A 13,366-nucleotide genomic window follows, 5' to 3' on the forward strand; every position below is an offset into this window, starting at 1 on the left:
ATTTGCCTCCCCTACTCCTCACTTTGGTGTAGAACTGGAGAAGAGTATTGGACAGTAACTGGTGCTTCTCAGCCAGGAAGCGATAGCGGCGTTTCTCCTCCAGCTCAGCAGCCTGTTGGCTTTCACTGACGAAAACCTGCAGCTCATTACGCAAATGAATCATGTTCTCCTGGAGTTAAGGAAAGAGAGAAAGGGTGGGGAGAAAAGAAATCCCTGTCAACCAGGTTCTCCAATAGGGAATGTCATTTCAAGATCCCAGGTGTTGTTGAGTTTTTATAGTTGACTGGGCCTTTATAGCAATCATTGAATCATTGCAATGCAAGGTCCATTCCCTTCTGAGATACTTTTTCCACCCAATACCTCCTTTAGACTCAGATTTTATTTATCAGATCACTATCTAGGCCACAGTTCTTCCTCCTGTCTCCCAAGGTTATTCTCACAGTCCATTATATTGCCTGATGTTTGCTTCATAGGGAATAGACTTAGGAGTAGGGCATAGTGACATCCCTGGTGAGGGTGTCCAAAGTCAAGATGGTGACTATGAATAACATATCTACAAAAGTGATAATACACTTGTAGTTGCCATCTTGATTTTTTTTTGAAGCTCTCCTGTGAATCCTCTGGTAGGAATTATGTATGACCTATCTTTGTGGGAAATTGGAGACAGATTTAGACGTGTGTTTACACTGGCATCCTACTGTTTCTCAAAATAACTCAAGGCAACTAACAAGATCCTTTCTTTCTATTTTTTTATTTTGAAAAACAAAGAAGAAAAGAATTCTCAGGAAACAAATTTAGCTTCAAAAAAATCACTAAAGTTTCCTATAGGGATACATCCATCCAGGGCACTTTATGGATGTGGAAATTTAAACCAAAGTCTCTCCATTGTAATCCAATATTCTGGGATTATTCCACTATTTTTGAAGCATTTAGTTTGCCACAGCTGGATCCTCTAGTCTTCTTCCACTTTATACTTTACACCAGACCAGATAGCCTGATTCCTACCTTCAGCTCCCAGACATTTTTATCTCGACGACCCTCCATCCTCCGCAGGTCCATCATGGATTTATCTATACTGGCTACTCTACGTCGGTATTCCTTCTCATATCGTTGGCGACTATCCTATAAGTGAACATGTTTAAAATAAATAAAATCTTTATTGTGGACTCAGAAAAAAAATTAACAGTATAAATATGGTGGTAGCTACAAAGGCTATAGGTATGGCTGGTTAGATTTTCTGGGCATCTAACATCAAGTACCAGCCATTGTGTACACAGCTGTGTGCTTCATGTACAATAAATTGTTTGCTCGGCCCAAGCATTAGTATATTATACATAGCAACTTTAAAAGATAAGAATAATTCAAGGGGCAGAGAACCTACAGTGGCTGTTCAGTAGAGAATAAAGAGAGAAAGCTAAGAAGAAACAGAGAAGGATCAGTCTGGCTCTTACATTAATAAACTGTACATCCAGCTTCGTGTTTTTTTCCATGTGCTGCAATAAATCTACATGGAAGGTCTCTGCCTATTCAAAAAAGAAGGCATTGTCAGAAATCATGTCTTACTCATCTAGCGTGCCTGGGCATTAAAAGGGGATGAGATCAACATTCAGTAGGTAGAGGACATACTTCATCCTTTACATCAGTATCTATTAAGTAAGTATCTCTTACATCAGGCACCTCCAGCTCCTTAATTAGAGCCATGTAGCAAGCATCTTTCTGCCTAACATCCAGAGGACCCACTATTAATCAAGACATAGAACAGCAGCAACTCAGGGATCACATTTGCAATTATGATCAAATAGCATATGCAGTGCACTGAAAATCAGTTGATGACTAATGCTGCTTACAAAAATCAGCAGTGTTGCATGTGAATGTTCTGGATTTTTTGAGCAATCATCTCCTAAATTGCCTGGAGTCTCCCTGGTTTCCTACTTTCCAGTTAAATTCCAAGGGCAGGTATTTAAGGGGGATTCTCATGGGCCTTTTTCAGTAATAGAGCTGCTGTTACAACTCTATTGTTGGAGAGTTTTTTCTTCACTTAGAAAAATATGGAGAAATCATTCGCCCAATGTTCCTTGTGTGTTTCAATAGAGTATGTTGACTTGCAAGGAAGTGTCTAAATTAGAGATACTACCTTGCATTAAAAAAAAAAAAAAACCAAAGGTAAAGGTTTCCCCTGTCCAGTTATGTCCAATTCTAGAGGGCGGTGCTCATCTCCTTTTCTTAGCCAAGGGAACCAGCATTATCTGAAGACACTTCCATGAACATATAGTCAGCATGACTATATGCCAAGGAACACGAAGTGCTGTTACCTACCCACCAAAGCATTACCTATTTACCTACTCACATTTGCGTGCTTTCAAACTGTTAGATGGGCAGGAACTGGGGCAAGAATAGGAGCTCACCCCATCATGTGATACTTGGGTCTTGAATTGCCAACCTTCTAGTCAACAAGCCCAGCATCTTAACCTCTCCTCCACTACCTAGCATAAAATAATGTAAAACTGTACGCCGTGATCAAAACATGTCAAACCTAACTAGAAGGAAAAAAATACATGTAGCATGAGTATTACTAGGACTGGTAACTCAGGTGATACCTCTATCTTACCAAAATAGCAACATGTGAAAACTTTGTTTGGCCAATGCCATGATGGTGGGCCACTGTTTTTGGGTTTACCTAATGATGACTAAAGCATACGGAACTTACAATATAAAAGAAATAACTGGCAAACAGTTATTCTAATGAATGAAATGAGAGAAAAATATTTGTAATTGTATTTGTAAAATTGAGAAAACAGGCAAAGAAATGCAGAGTGATTTTGATGGAAATAATTTTTAAAAATATTACAGAAATGGGTAAAAAGGATTAAACAAGGAGCCTTCAACAAAGGGAATGGAATTCAGAATAGCAATGATGAAATTATTTGGAATAAAACTGAAGGGAGGGAACATTCAGTAGTTCAACACTGAGTGGTAAGTAATATAAGGATGTGTGCATTTTCCTTGGTTATTGAATGTATTTATGAACAAATGACTAAGGACTACTTGCAGGAATGTTAGAGGTATATTAAATGGAAACATGTTTATGAGTGTACTGTATTGTATTCAGGCAACAACATGTTGTTGGCTGAGAATCTCTACATAACCATGTTCAAAACGTTGTGCAAATTAAAAAGCATAATTGTATTTAGTTAGGAATGTAAAGTATTTATTTTCCACCCTTCATCATGAAAGGCTGCTAGACTGGCTTATAAAATAATAAAAAAGAAGATAAGACTCAACCTTTCAAACATGATATTATTTCCTCTTTTTTTAATTGTATGTGTAAATTATCAACCTTTGGCCATTAGTCATGCTAGATGGGGATTAAGTGATCTGAAATGCAATATATCTAGAGGGAACTAGGTTGAGAATACAGTATATAGGACACACATATATGACCAGGCTATAATAGAGATACCTTACGTAACTGTATGCTTCTGCACATCCCCCCCCCCAAATACCTTCCTATAAATAAAATCTGGGTAGCAAGCAACTGAAAGAAAATAAACTCTCTTTTCAGTAATTATTTAGGACAACAGAAAAATATGTTCAAATGGTCACAACTGTAATTGGCAGAACTTTTAGTCATAGTTCTCCTGTCAAAGTAGCAATGATAGCATATTAATAGCAGTTTTTCCAAGATACTTACAACTATTTCCAAGTTGCGGTTCAGATGCATTTGGGTTTCAGACATCTGTATCAAAATTTCACCTTTAGGAGATAAAGAAAAATCATTTAATTATTTTTCTACTGGCACTGGCTGGGAATTCTAAAAGATGTAGCACCTCCAAATACATCCAATGTTACTGTTCATTAAGAATTGTGATTTATTGAGCATGTGGGGGGAGGAAATTGGAAAAATGGTTATTCCAGATGTCAAGGAATGATCATCAGAAAATTGTGATCTGTTTTGAAAAAAGCAATACTGTACTTTCCACTAATCAAAGGATGCAGCAATATGTATTAGTATGGCTGCAATAGCTTACAATAATGTCTTACATTATTTATAATAGTGAATTCATTGATAAACCAGTGATTAAAAAATATATTTTTTATTTTTTCTGTATTTTTGGTTTATCCTTTTAACTGTTTGAAAATTTTATCTGTTTTTAAAATTAAAGACTGTTTTGTTACAAAAAATAAAGATATTAAATAATAATTGTAAAAATAATTGTAAAAAGTATTACTGATCTGATCTGCATTATCTGGACCAGAGGTAAATAATCTAGATTTCATACTTCTCCAAATTTTATAATAGTAATAGCACTTAGACTTATATACCACTTCATAGTGATATATGTGCTTTACAGCCCTCTCTAGACAGTTTACAGAGCCAGCATATTGTCCCCAACAATCTGAGTCCTCATTTTACTGACCTCAGAAGGATAGAAGGCTGAGTCAACCTTGAGCTGGTCAGAATCAACTCCTGGCAGTGAGCAGTGAGTTAGCCTACAATACCACATTCTAACCACTGTGCCACCACAGCCCATGCAGTTCTCAACTCAAAATACACATCTGAATGCATTTGACCCCAGATTTTAAAAATAAATAAATAAATATATGAAAATTAATAAAATACATTATTTTGTCAGACAATTTTTATTTTTTTAAAAAAATAGGAACTTTAAGAACTTGCACATAAAAGCAGAAGTGAGTCAGATGAGTATGTTTGAACTGGTCCAAAATAGGAAATAAACTGATCAGCGTATCTAGATATACAAGTCTGCATTCTAGCTCAGCTACACAGTCCTTCCATAGATTGAATTATATCAGTTTGAAACACGAGTGTACTGTGAAAAGGATGGATCAATATCTAGATATAAACTCACAAAATATTGTTGTATGCTGAACCCATGATTAGCAAGCATAGTATATTTAGCCCCCTCTATTACATATTATTATTATTATTATTATTATTATTATTATCTTTTATTCATTAGACATGAACCGCAGTCAACTGAACATTCAAATTGGCTGGCGCTGATGGTTGACACAAGTTGCTACCAGCATCCTAGGTATCAACCAGGTACCTCCTTAAAATGTAAGATGTTCCAAGTAGCGCAGTTTTTTTGTAACATTGCTGGAGTTATTGCAGGAAGCTGCAGTTTCTTGATGTATTTTGCTAAGTTTTTGGACATAGTTCCCAGTGCTCTGATGACAATGGGTATCACTGTTACACGTTTCTTTCATTATTTATTTATTTATTTATTTATGAGACTTACATACCGCTTTAAGTGCAAGCACTCTCTAAGCGGTGTACACCAGTAAGCAATGTATATATATATATATATATATATATATATATATATATATATATATATATATATATATATATATATATATATATATATATATATATATTACATTGCCCCCAACAATCTGGGTCATCATTTTACCTACCCTGGAAGGATGGAAGGCTGAGTCAACCTTGAGCCGGTGAGATTTGAACCGCTGATATTTGGAATTTTTTCCAGTTCTTTTTCTTCAACTCTGGCATCTCCTGGTACAGCGATATCAATCAGCTGTACACTTTGGTTCTTTACAACTGTGATATCTGGCATGTTGTGTTCCAAATGGCGATCTGTCTGTATTTGAAAGTCCCACAAGATCTTCACCCTCTCATTCTCAACAACTTTTTCCCACCCTATGTTCCCACGACTTTTTGGAAATAGGCAAGTCGGATTTTTTACACAATGCCCAGTGGATTAATTTAGCAGTTCGGTCATGTCTAGCTTTGTAATCAGTTTGCATGATTTTGCTGCACTCCCAGATTAGATGTGAAACAGTTTCAACTTTGTCATTACTACTACTACTACTACTACTACTACTACTACTACTATTATTATTATTATTATTATTATTATACAATCATATATCACCTCATGGAAACCCAAGTCTTACCCAGAATTTGTGAAGTAGAACTCTGAAGAGCTTGTTCTCCCATCTTCTGAATTGCTGTAAAATATACATCTGCTGCCTCAGATAATGCTGCAGGATTTTTTTTTAAAAGAAGACAATTTGAATGTATTTTTGGCTGAGAATTCTTTTTCTCTTTTTAAAATTTATTTTTCTCAGAATTGTTCTTCAATTATTAAAGCATTTTAAAAAAATGCATTCCTTGGGTTTTCCTCTGCCAAAGGTCAGCCCCCAAACTGCCTCTCTGCAAATCTTCTGGAGTTTGTATTGGGCAAAGAAAAGGACTGCTTGGAAATTCCATTAATCTCGTGTTATCCACAAGCAGAGCATGCAAAGCTGTGCATGTCTTATACACATTACAGTATGCACAGTATTGATTGTGGTGCACCTGATTATACAGATGGATTTGTCTGCACAGGTATTCTTCTCTATCCATGAGTGGTGAGAAAGATCATCTCCTCTCTCATGTATATATGAAATTCTACTGAACTAAATTGAAACTGATATAGTATTTGTTTGCTACGTTATGGCTGTCCAACTCCAAATGATTATGGAAGTTTATTTTTATTTTAAAAGCAAGGAACGATAAGAAATAATGAAACAAATCATGCAAGTGAAAAAGAGAAGATCAAATAACTTAATGGGCAATCAAGTTTATGCCCAGGAGGACAGCCAGTTTTGCAAGGAATCTTGGAGTATCGGCAAAATGTGTGTGCTACATTGTCAGAAAGAGCGTTGCAGACTGTAAGCAAGTAGACATACAGCTACCTGTGTACTTACCATAAAAAGCCTGCAGATACTTGTTACCCAGATATATCAGCTTCTCCAAAGCTGGATTAAACTGTTCCAGGATGCTCTGTTATCCATCCACATGAAGAAAAATAAAAACAATCTTACATACAACTTCTGGGTCTCTTTAAAGAAAACTACTGTAGGTAAGGCATTATTGCTTTCTATAGACAATCAATCAAGTGGGCCGTTCATGAGGTTTAAAAGTATGTTAAGCTGCAAATATCTTAACCACAGTTACTGGCGTAAATTTGGAAGCAAATTGGTGCCAGACAACATAAGGTGGTGCTATGTTGGGATCCAATGTTACCAGTCAGCAAAATGAGGGTATATACAACACTTTCTTCCCTCTCCCCCCCACCGAGTTAATCAAGGTCATTAATTATGCTTAGTTAGCTATCTTCCATGGCTAGTAGAATGTATCTACTAGTAAAATGGATGTTTGGATGCCTTTTTCCCTTGGGGATTGTTCACTGAGTTAATATGATCCCATTTCACACCATCTTTCTTCAACTTTAGTGATCTTCCCTTCACCCAGGAACTTTTTGATGTCTCAGTCATACTGGATCAGGCTATTCTTCAATAGCCAGAACTGCCTAAATACAATTGAGTTTGCTAACCATCATCTTCTCTTCTGCTTTTCCAACTCCATCACAGCTCTCTCTTCCTGCAAATTCCTTGGCCAAATTCCTTTCTCACCCCCCCCTCCCCAAACAAGAGCTCTCTCTATATATGTGGAGAAAAAACTCTTGGAGCAGATAACACATCATCATTTATTCTTCTTACCTTCCAAGTTGCTATCTTCCATATGCTGTGGCCATTACCAGAAGGACCTATGGATATTGACATCTGCTGCCTTGCATGGCTTTTGTCAATTGAAGCTTGTACATAACACTTTTGCACATCTTCTCTAAAAGGTGTAGCTTAGGCTACCAGTCTCACTTATACCTCTCCATGTGCAATATTCTCTAATGGTAACAATAGTAGTTGTGTCTTTGGGTAGAGTTAACCATGAACCAGCATGTTGCATAAACATTGCCTTGCCTTGCTAAATTTACTTAGATATAAATACCATTGTAAATCAATGAGCTTGCTGTTGAGTAAGTGTACAAAAGATGTCGATCTTTGTGTGTTGGGCAGCCAAGTAGTTTCTTTTTCATCTAGCAGTTAGTTTTCACTGCATATTGGATTACCTTCTTGTTACTTCTAGGCTGAACTTCTTGGCCTCTAAGTTTTTCAGCTTAGCTAGGCCAAATGTCACGGGGCATGAGGTTAAACCAGGTGTCAGCCAAGATTTACATTCTATGATTCTATGAAATGCAAAATATTTGAGGAACCACAGAATAGAAAAAATGGAAGTCAGATGCTTCTTACAGTCCCAGTTGGCAACAACCTACTAATTTGTAAGTTTTCCCATTTCAAAACATCTCCTTATCTTCAACTATTTCTTTCACTTCCTAATCCTCTTCAAGCTTGTATATCAAAAGCAGCCTTCCTCAAAAGCATCTCCAGATGGGTTGGGTTGTAATTTACAGAATTGTCAGTTGGCATAAGCCATCCCATTTTGTTAGAAGTTACAAATGGTTGTTCTTGAACTACTGAGAATTCCTCAGAATTCTTCTAGAACAGGGGTGTTAAACTGCTGGTCCATGGGCCAGTTGTATCATGCGAAGGCTGCGCCCACCCCAACTCCGGCAATGAGAAAAAGGTCAGGATATGTCGCGACACGTCACATGACGTGGCAAGTTTAACACCTATGCTCTAGAATAATCTTTCCCAGACCACAGCCTTCAAAATATATTGACTTACATCTTTCATCATCCCAGACATTTTGGCTAATTAGTGCAGATCACTTGATTCAAGAAAGCTGATCCTAGCAAATCTTCACTAATACTAATATAAGATTCACTGCCTGAATGTGTGTTAAAATGAAAACAAAATGCCAAATTCTGCCTCTGCCACCTAAAGAACTGGAAAGTTGGTTCATTCTTTGTTTAGATGTGCCCACTGGGCAATGCCATGGTTTGTTATCTTTCTTGAATAAACCAAAATTAGTGGAGTTCACATAATATTCTAAACCAAAACAAACAAAACACAGATTATCTTCATCTATAGGCAATCCACTCATATGTAGCAAGAGAAATCAAGTCTCCAATTTATTTAATGGTAAGTAAATAGGGGCCATAAATTTATTTTTCCAATGTTGCAATATCAGTCATTTAGCTATAGTAAGGGCACAGAGAATATATTTTCGTTGTCTAGTTGTCCAAAAATTAAGTTCCAAGAATTAAATACATAATGCAAAAGATTATCCTCTGAAAATTTTAGCTTTTGTTGCAGTGATATTTATATAGTCCACTACTTTCCCCTAACACTAAATGAAGACGTAAAAACATATATTTTAAGGAGGATGTCCTTCCTACTGTGGGAAGGATTACACCTCCAACAAAGCACTGTCCTTAACAAACTTTTCTATATAGAGTCCAATAAATTCCATTAATCTCTTTTCCAATTTAGTATAGGAAAAAAGATTGTATCTATGTTTACTAGACATTCCAATCCACAGCTTTCTAACAGATACCATTATTTCCAGAGATAACAGGGTTCTATTGTATTTGGATTCTAATTTTGTTCATCCAACCAAAGATGCTATATATGTAATATATAATATATGAGATGCCCAAATCAGAAAATCAAAATCAATTATTCGCTTTGTAAGGCTAAGTTTAATCAAATATGGGACTCATTTATACAAAATATAGTAGGTTAAAAAAATAGTGTACATATGTATTAGAAATGAATTTGTGTGTATGTGTGTAAAATATATATTTGTGTTTATGTATGTTTGCATTAGATAATTATATAGAGTTATAGCTGTTTACTGGAATGTATACGTTATATTTTTTGTTGTATTTTTTCACTTATTTTAAACACTTAATATAAATTTTTATTATGTATTTTGCATCTTTGGGGTTTTTTATTATTTTAAAAAGCAATAAAAATATTTTAAAAATACAGAAGGTCCTAGTATGATGTATGAACCTGGTCTTTAAGGAATCAGTGTTGCTTCTACTACTAAAGGCTGCATGATCTGATAATATAAAACAAACTATCTGGATACAAACACAACTGCTGCATATAATGTGAATAAATTATTTCCATACTATTAAATTTGTAACTAAAGCAGATTGAGATTCAAAGAATTAAGTTCCTCAGTTACTCTCACAACTTAAAACAGAGATTATTAACTTATTCAAGTTTTTAAAGCTATAGCACTTAGAAGCTATACTGTCACGGCTTTTAATAATCAAAGGTTTTCTCCATTTATATTTTAACAACTTCTTTCGACTCCATTTTGTCTCCTGCAGAATCCATTAAGGAAAGTCTTCTTAAACCACATGTTTCTCTTGGCCAATTAAGAGAGGCTGTTACAATCCAAGGAACAAAGAAAACCAAGCCTCACCTTATAAATAGTGATTGTCGATCTGTAGGATTGCTCCATCCTCAAATATTTTAAGACCCAAGAATCACTTCTCCAGGAACGGAGATGTTTAAGAAGATATGCAATCTTAAAGAATACTTATGAATCCAGCTCTCCAATTGCAGCTGAAAGACAGTTTTCCGCAAGTGTGGGGCACAACAAAGATGCTGGCTTGCTTTGAAAAAGAAAAACACACTGCCAGAGAGTTTAATAATTAATTCTCATGTCGTGCTGTTGGAACTTGATCTTTAGGTGTAATCAGATATCAGGTAAGGCGGAATCTTATGACAGCTATGGAGGTCATATGATCTTCACCCTTAATTATGTATTGCAGTTTCTATATATGGTTCTTTGTGAAGCATTGTTCCATCAAACTATCTTAACTGAAATAATTATGATGAAGTTGAGCACTTTGAACAACTTATCTCTGGATTGACTTCTGCCTAACCAGGCAATACACATACAGGCTGTAGCATTTTTCTGCTACATCTTCATGACATGTTCTTTATTTCATCTTCAGTCCATGAGTGGAACAAGCTTGTTGCCCTTAATTGTTCCAGTGCTAAGTAATGTTTTCACTTATATTCTGATACCATCACTTAGGTGGCCATAGGTAGAAATATAAAGTTGGATATCATCAGCATACTGATGATACCTCACTCCATGGCTTCATGTAGATGTTAAACAGGAGTGAAAAGAGAGCCAAGCTCTGTGAAACTCCACAAACAGGGGCCATGGTTAGACTTTTCCCCCATTGATACTGACTGGAACCAGCCCCAAAGGAAGAGAACCAGCATAACATTATCTACTTACTCCCAATCTCCAAAGAGACAATCCAGCAGGATACATTAATGAGATCAAAAGCCACTGAGTAGTCAAGAAAAGCAGAGATGGGAGCACAAACACATCCCACTTCCATCAAATGTAATCAATGCCATTTTACCCAGGCTATAACCTCTACTGAAAGAAGACCAGATAATCCAGTTTCTCCAAGGTTTCTTGAGTTGCCATATGACCACCATCTTTCCAGCCTTCCTTATAAAGGGAAGGTTGGATACTAATTGAAAATTGTTCAATATGGTTGGGTCCAGTGAGAGGTAAACAAACTACCACTTCTTTAAGGGACAGAGGAATCACCCCTCTCAAAGAATTCACCATCATCAGAACCTAGCCATATGTCACCTCCCAGGACATTTTACCCAACTGACAGAGACATGGATCTAAAGTACAGGTACCTGAGTTTGTAACTCCAAGAACCCTGTCCTTGTCATTAGGATCAAAAGGATCAAACTCCTCCCAGATAACCAAGCCAGACTGAGCCTTGATCACCTCCACAGAACCTACAAGAGTTCAATTTGGAATGAATCTAAGTGACTTTATCTGATAGGTCCTAGTGTATCACCCACAGCAATTTTCCAAGTAAACCTCTGAGTCAGAAGGGCCAAATTTACATTAACCAAAGCCACAAAGTGGCTATGCACAGACATATTCCAAACAAGCATAGAACCCACTTATAAAGGCCCACCACTATTAATTATTGAGTACTGATTGCCTGTGAAGTAAAGTAGCCTTTCATAAAATTGCTCCCCATCTGCACAAACATACAGCAACTGAAGGAAAAACCTTACTAAGGGGAAGGCCTAATTAGGCACAATTGGGTTGGCATTAGGTTTAGTAGATAAAAGGGATTTAATTAATGCAGCTAGATTGAGATTTTTACAGGAAGAGCATGCCACATTTGGCACAAAAGGGAACTATTTTATCCAATGACCAAGGGGAAAAAATCAAGGATTTCTCTCTTTTAGATAAATACCATGCCTAGCCTAGTCATATAAAACATAGTGTCACATGTTACTTAGTCCCCTCTTCAGTTCCCATGTCATCAATGCATGATCAGTACTACTCCCAAATGAAAAGCAAGAACAACATATGCTTCTTTCTGTTTTAGTGATCTAAATAAAGCCCTGCTTTAATATTATGTAATATTAGCATAGCTTACAGTGGCATGCAATTTTGTTAGATATTAAATTCGTTCAAAATGGAAGAGGATCAACATCTTTAGCCCCTCTTGACTCTGACTCAGTCATGATCACACCTGGTGGGGTTTAGAAATATTCAGTCATACTGCTTGTAGCTAATGTAAAAAATGTTTAAATCTTGTACTAAATGTTCCTTTCCAGAAGGCATCTTATTAAAAATGTGGGGTCTTCTTTATTAATTTGGGCAGTGAAAGAATAAAATACATCTTGAGGCCTGTCAATTTTGTACTCAAGGTGGCAGACAGGGAGAGCTGCACACTTTAAAAAACGGAAACAAGAAGCGAAGCCATTATTTTACACATTACGTTGTACATAGCAAATCTATGTGTGTTTACTCTGTAGTAAGTTTTACTGAGTTGAATGGCTTGTATTCCCAGATTCATATGGACTGGTGATGCTATGCTTTGGATGGATCACTTCATCCAGTTTACTCTAGGTAAGATCAGCTAGAAATTCAGGAAAGGCAACATTAAGCAGTTTTTCCCTTCTGTTTGCAAAAAAAATAAATCAATAAAGTCTTTGTACTCCATTGCAAGCATAAGGAAACCCATCCATAGTTACTGTATAGTTGGTTTCATTGAGTTCAAGGCTCCTTACCTCCTTTCAGCTACCATATTAATCAAACTGCCCTAATTTCCTTCCCAAATGTGGTTTCAATGGATAGAGCAGCTTTGCCTTTACCCATGGAAGGGAATAGGAAAACACATCAGTGACAGCTTTGTTCACTTTCAGCTACTTACTTTGGTGATTTGGACCTCCCACCCTCAATTTATTTACTTTCACCATCACCTCTTCTTTTTATCATTCACTCACTGAATGCAAAATGATACACATGCATCCATCCACTCACAGGGATTTATTTGGAGAAACCCCCCTCATCTTTCTTTAGGTTAAATACAGCAATTCTCACACCACAAAATATTTAAAAATTCACTTATGTCATACAGAGTAGCCTTTCTCTGACAGGTGACTTCCAGATATTGGCTAAGAATTCCCTAAAGTTGATCTTATGCAGTTTGAATTGCCAGTTTTTAAGAGGGTTTTTTTTTTAATAAAGTGCTCAATTTGCAATAAAATCAAGCAAAAATGCATCTGGGCA

General features: G+C 36.4%; 1 protein-coding gene across 3 annotated transcripts in view; it reads right to left on the minus strand.

Moving 5' to 3' along the window:
- The window catches only part of BAIAP2L2 (BAR/IMD domain containing adaptor protein 2 like 2), a 28,605-nt gene extending 15,309 nt beyond the window's left edge, over nucleotides 1–13,296 (minus strand). Inside the window, exons 1-7 of one of the 3 annotated variants that reach the window (XM_039333551.1) lie at nucleotides 10,211–13,296; nucleotides 6,739–6,814; nucleotides 5,944–6,030; nucleotides 3,692–3,753; nucleotides 1,452–1,523; nucleotides 1,006–1,122; nucleotides 23–169 (exon numbers count right to left, since the gene is read on the minus strand). In XM_039333551.1, coding sequence (XP_039189485.1) covers nucleotides 23–169; nucleotides 1,006–1,122; nucleotides 1,452–1,523; nucleotides 3,692–3,753; nucleotides 5,944–6,030; nucleotides 6,739–6,814; nucleotides 10,211–10,249 — 600 coding nt within the window. In that variant the 5' untranslated portion in view covers nucleotides 10,250–13,296. The remainder of the gene's footprint in view (nucleotides 1–22; nucleotides 170–1,005; nucleotides 1,123–1,451; nucleotides 1,524–3,691; nucleotides 3,754–5,943; nucleotides 6,031–6,738; nucleotides 6,815–10,210) is intronic. The other 2 variants (XM_039333552.1, XM_039333553.1) reach the window with 2 other exon arrangements.
- Nucleotides 13,297–13,366: the final 70 nt, after the last annotated feature.

The sequence above is a fragment of the Crotalus tigris genome, unplaced genomic scaffold, assembly GCF_016545835.1.
Source record: "Crotalus tigris isolate CLP2741 ecotype Arizona unplaced genomic scaffold, ASM1654583v1 scf7180000024506.7606697, whole genome shotgun sequence".
In the NCBI taxonomy this organism is placed as follows: Eukaryota; Metazoa; Chordata; class Lepidosauria; order Squamata; family Viperidae; genus Crotalus; species Crotalus tigris.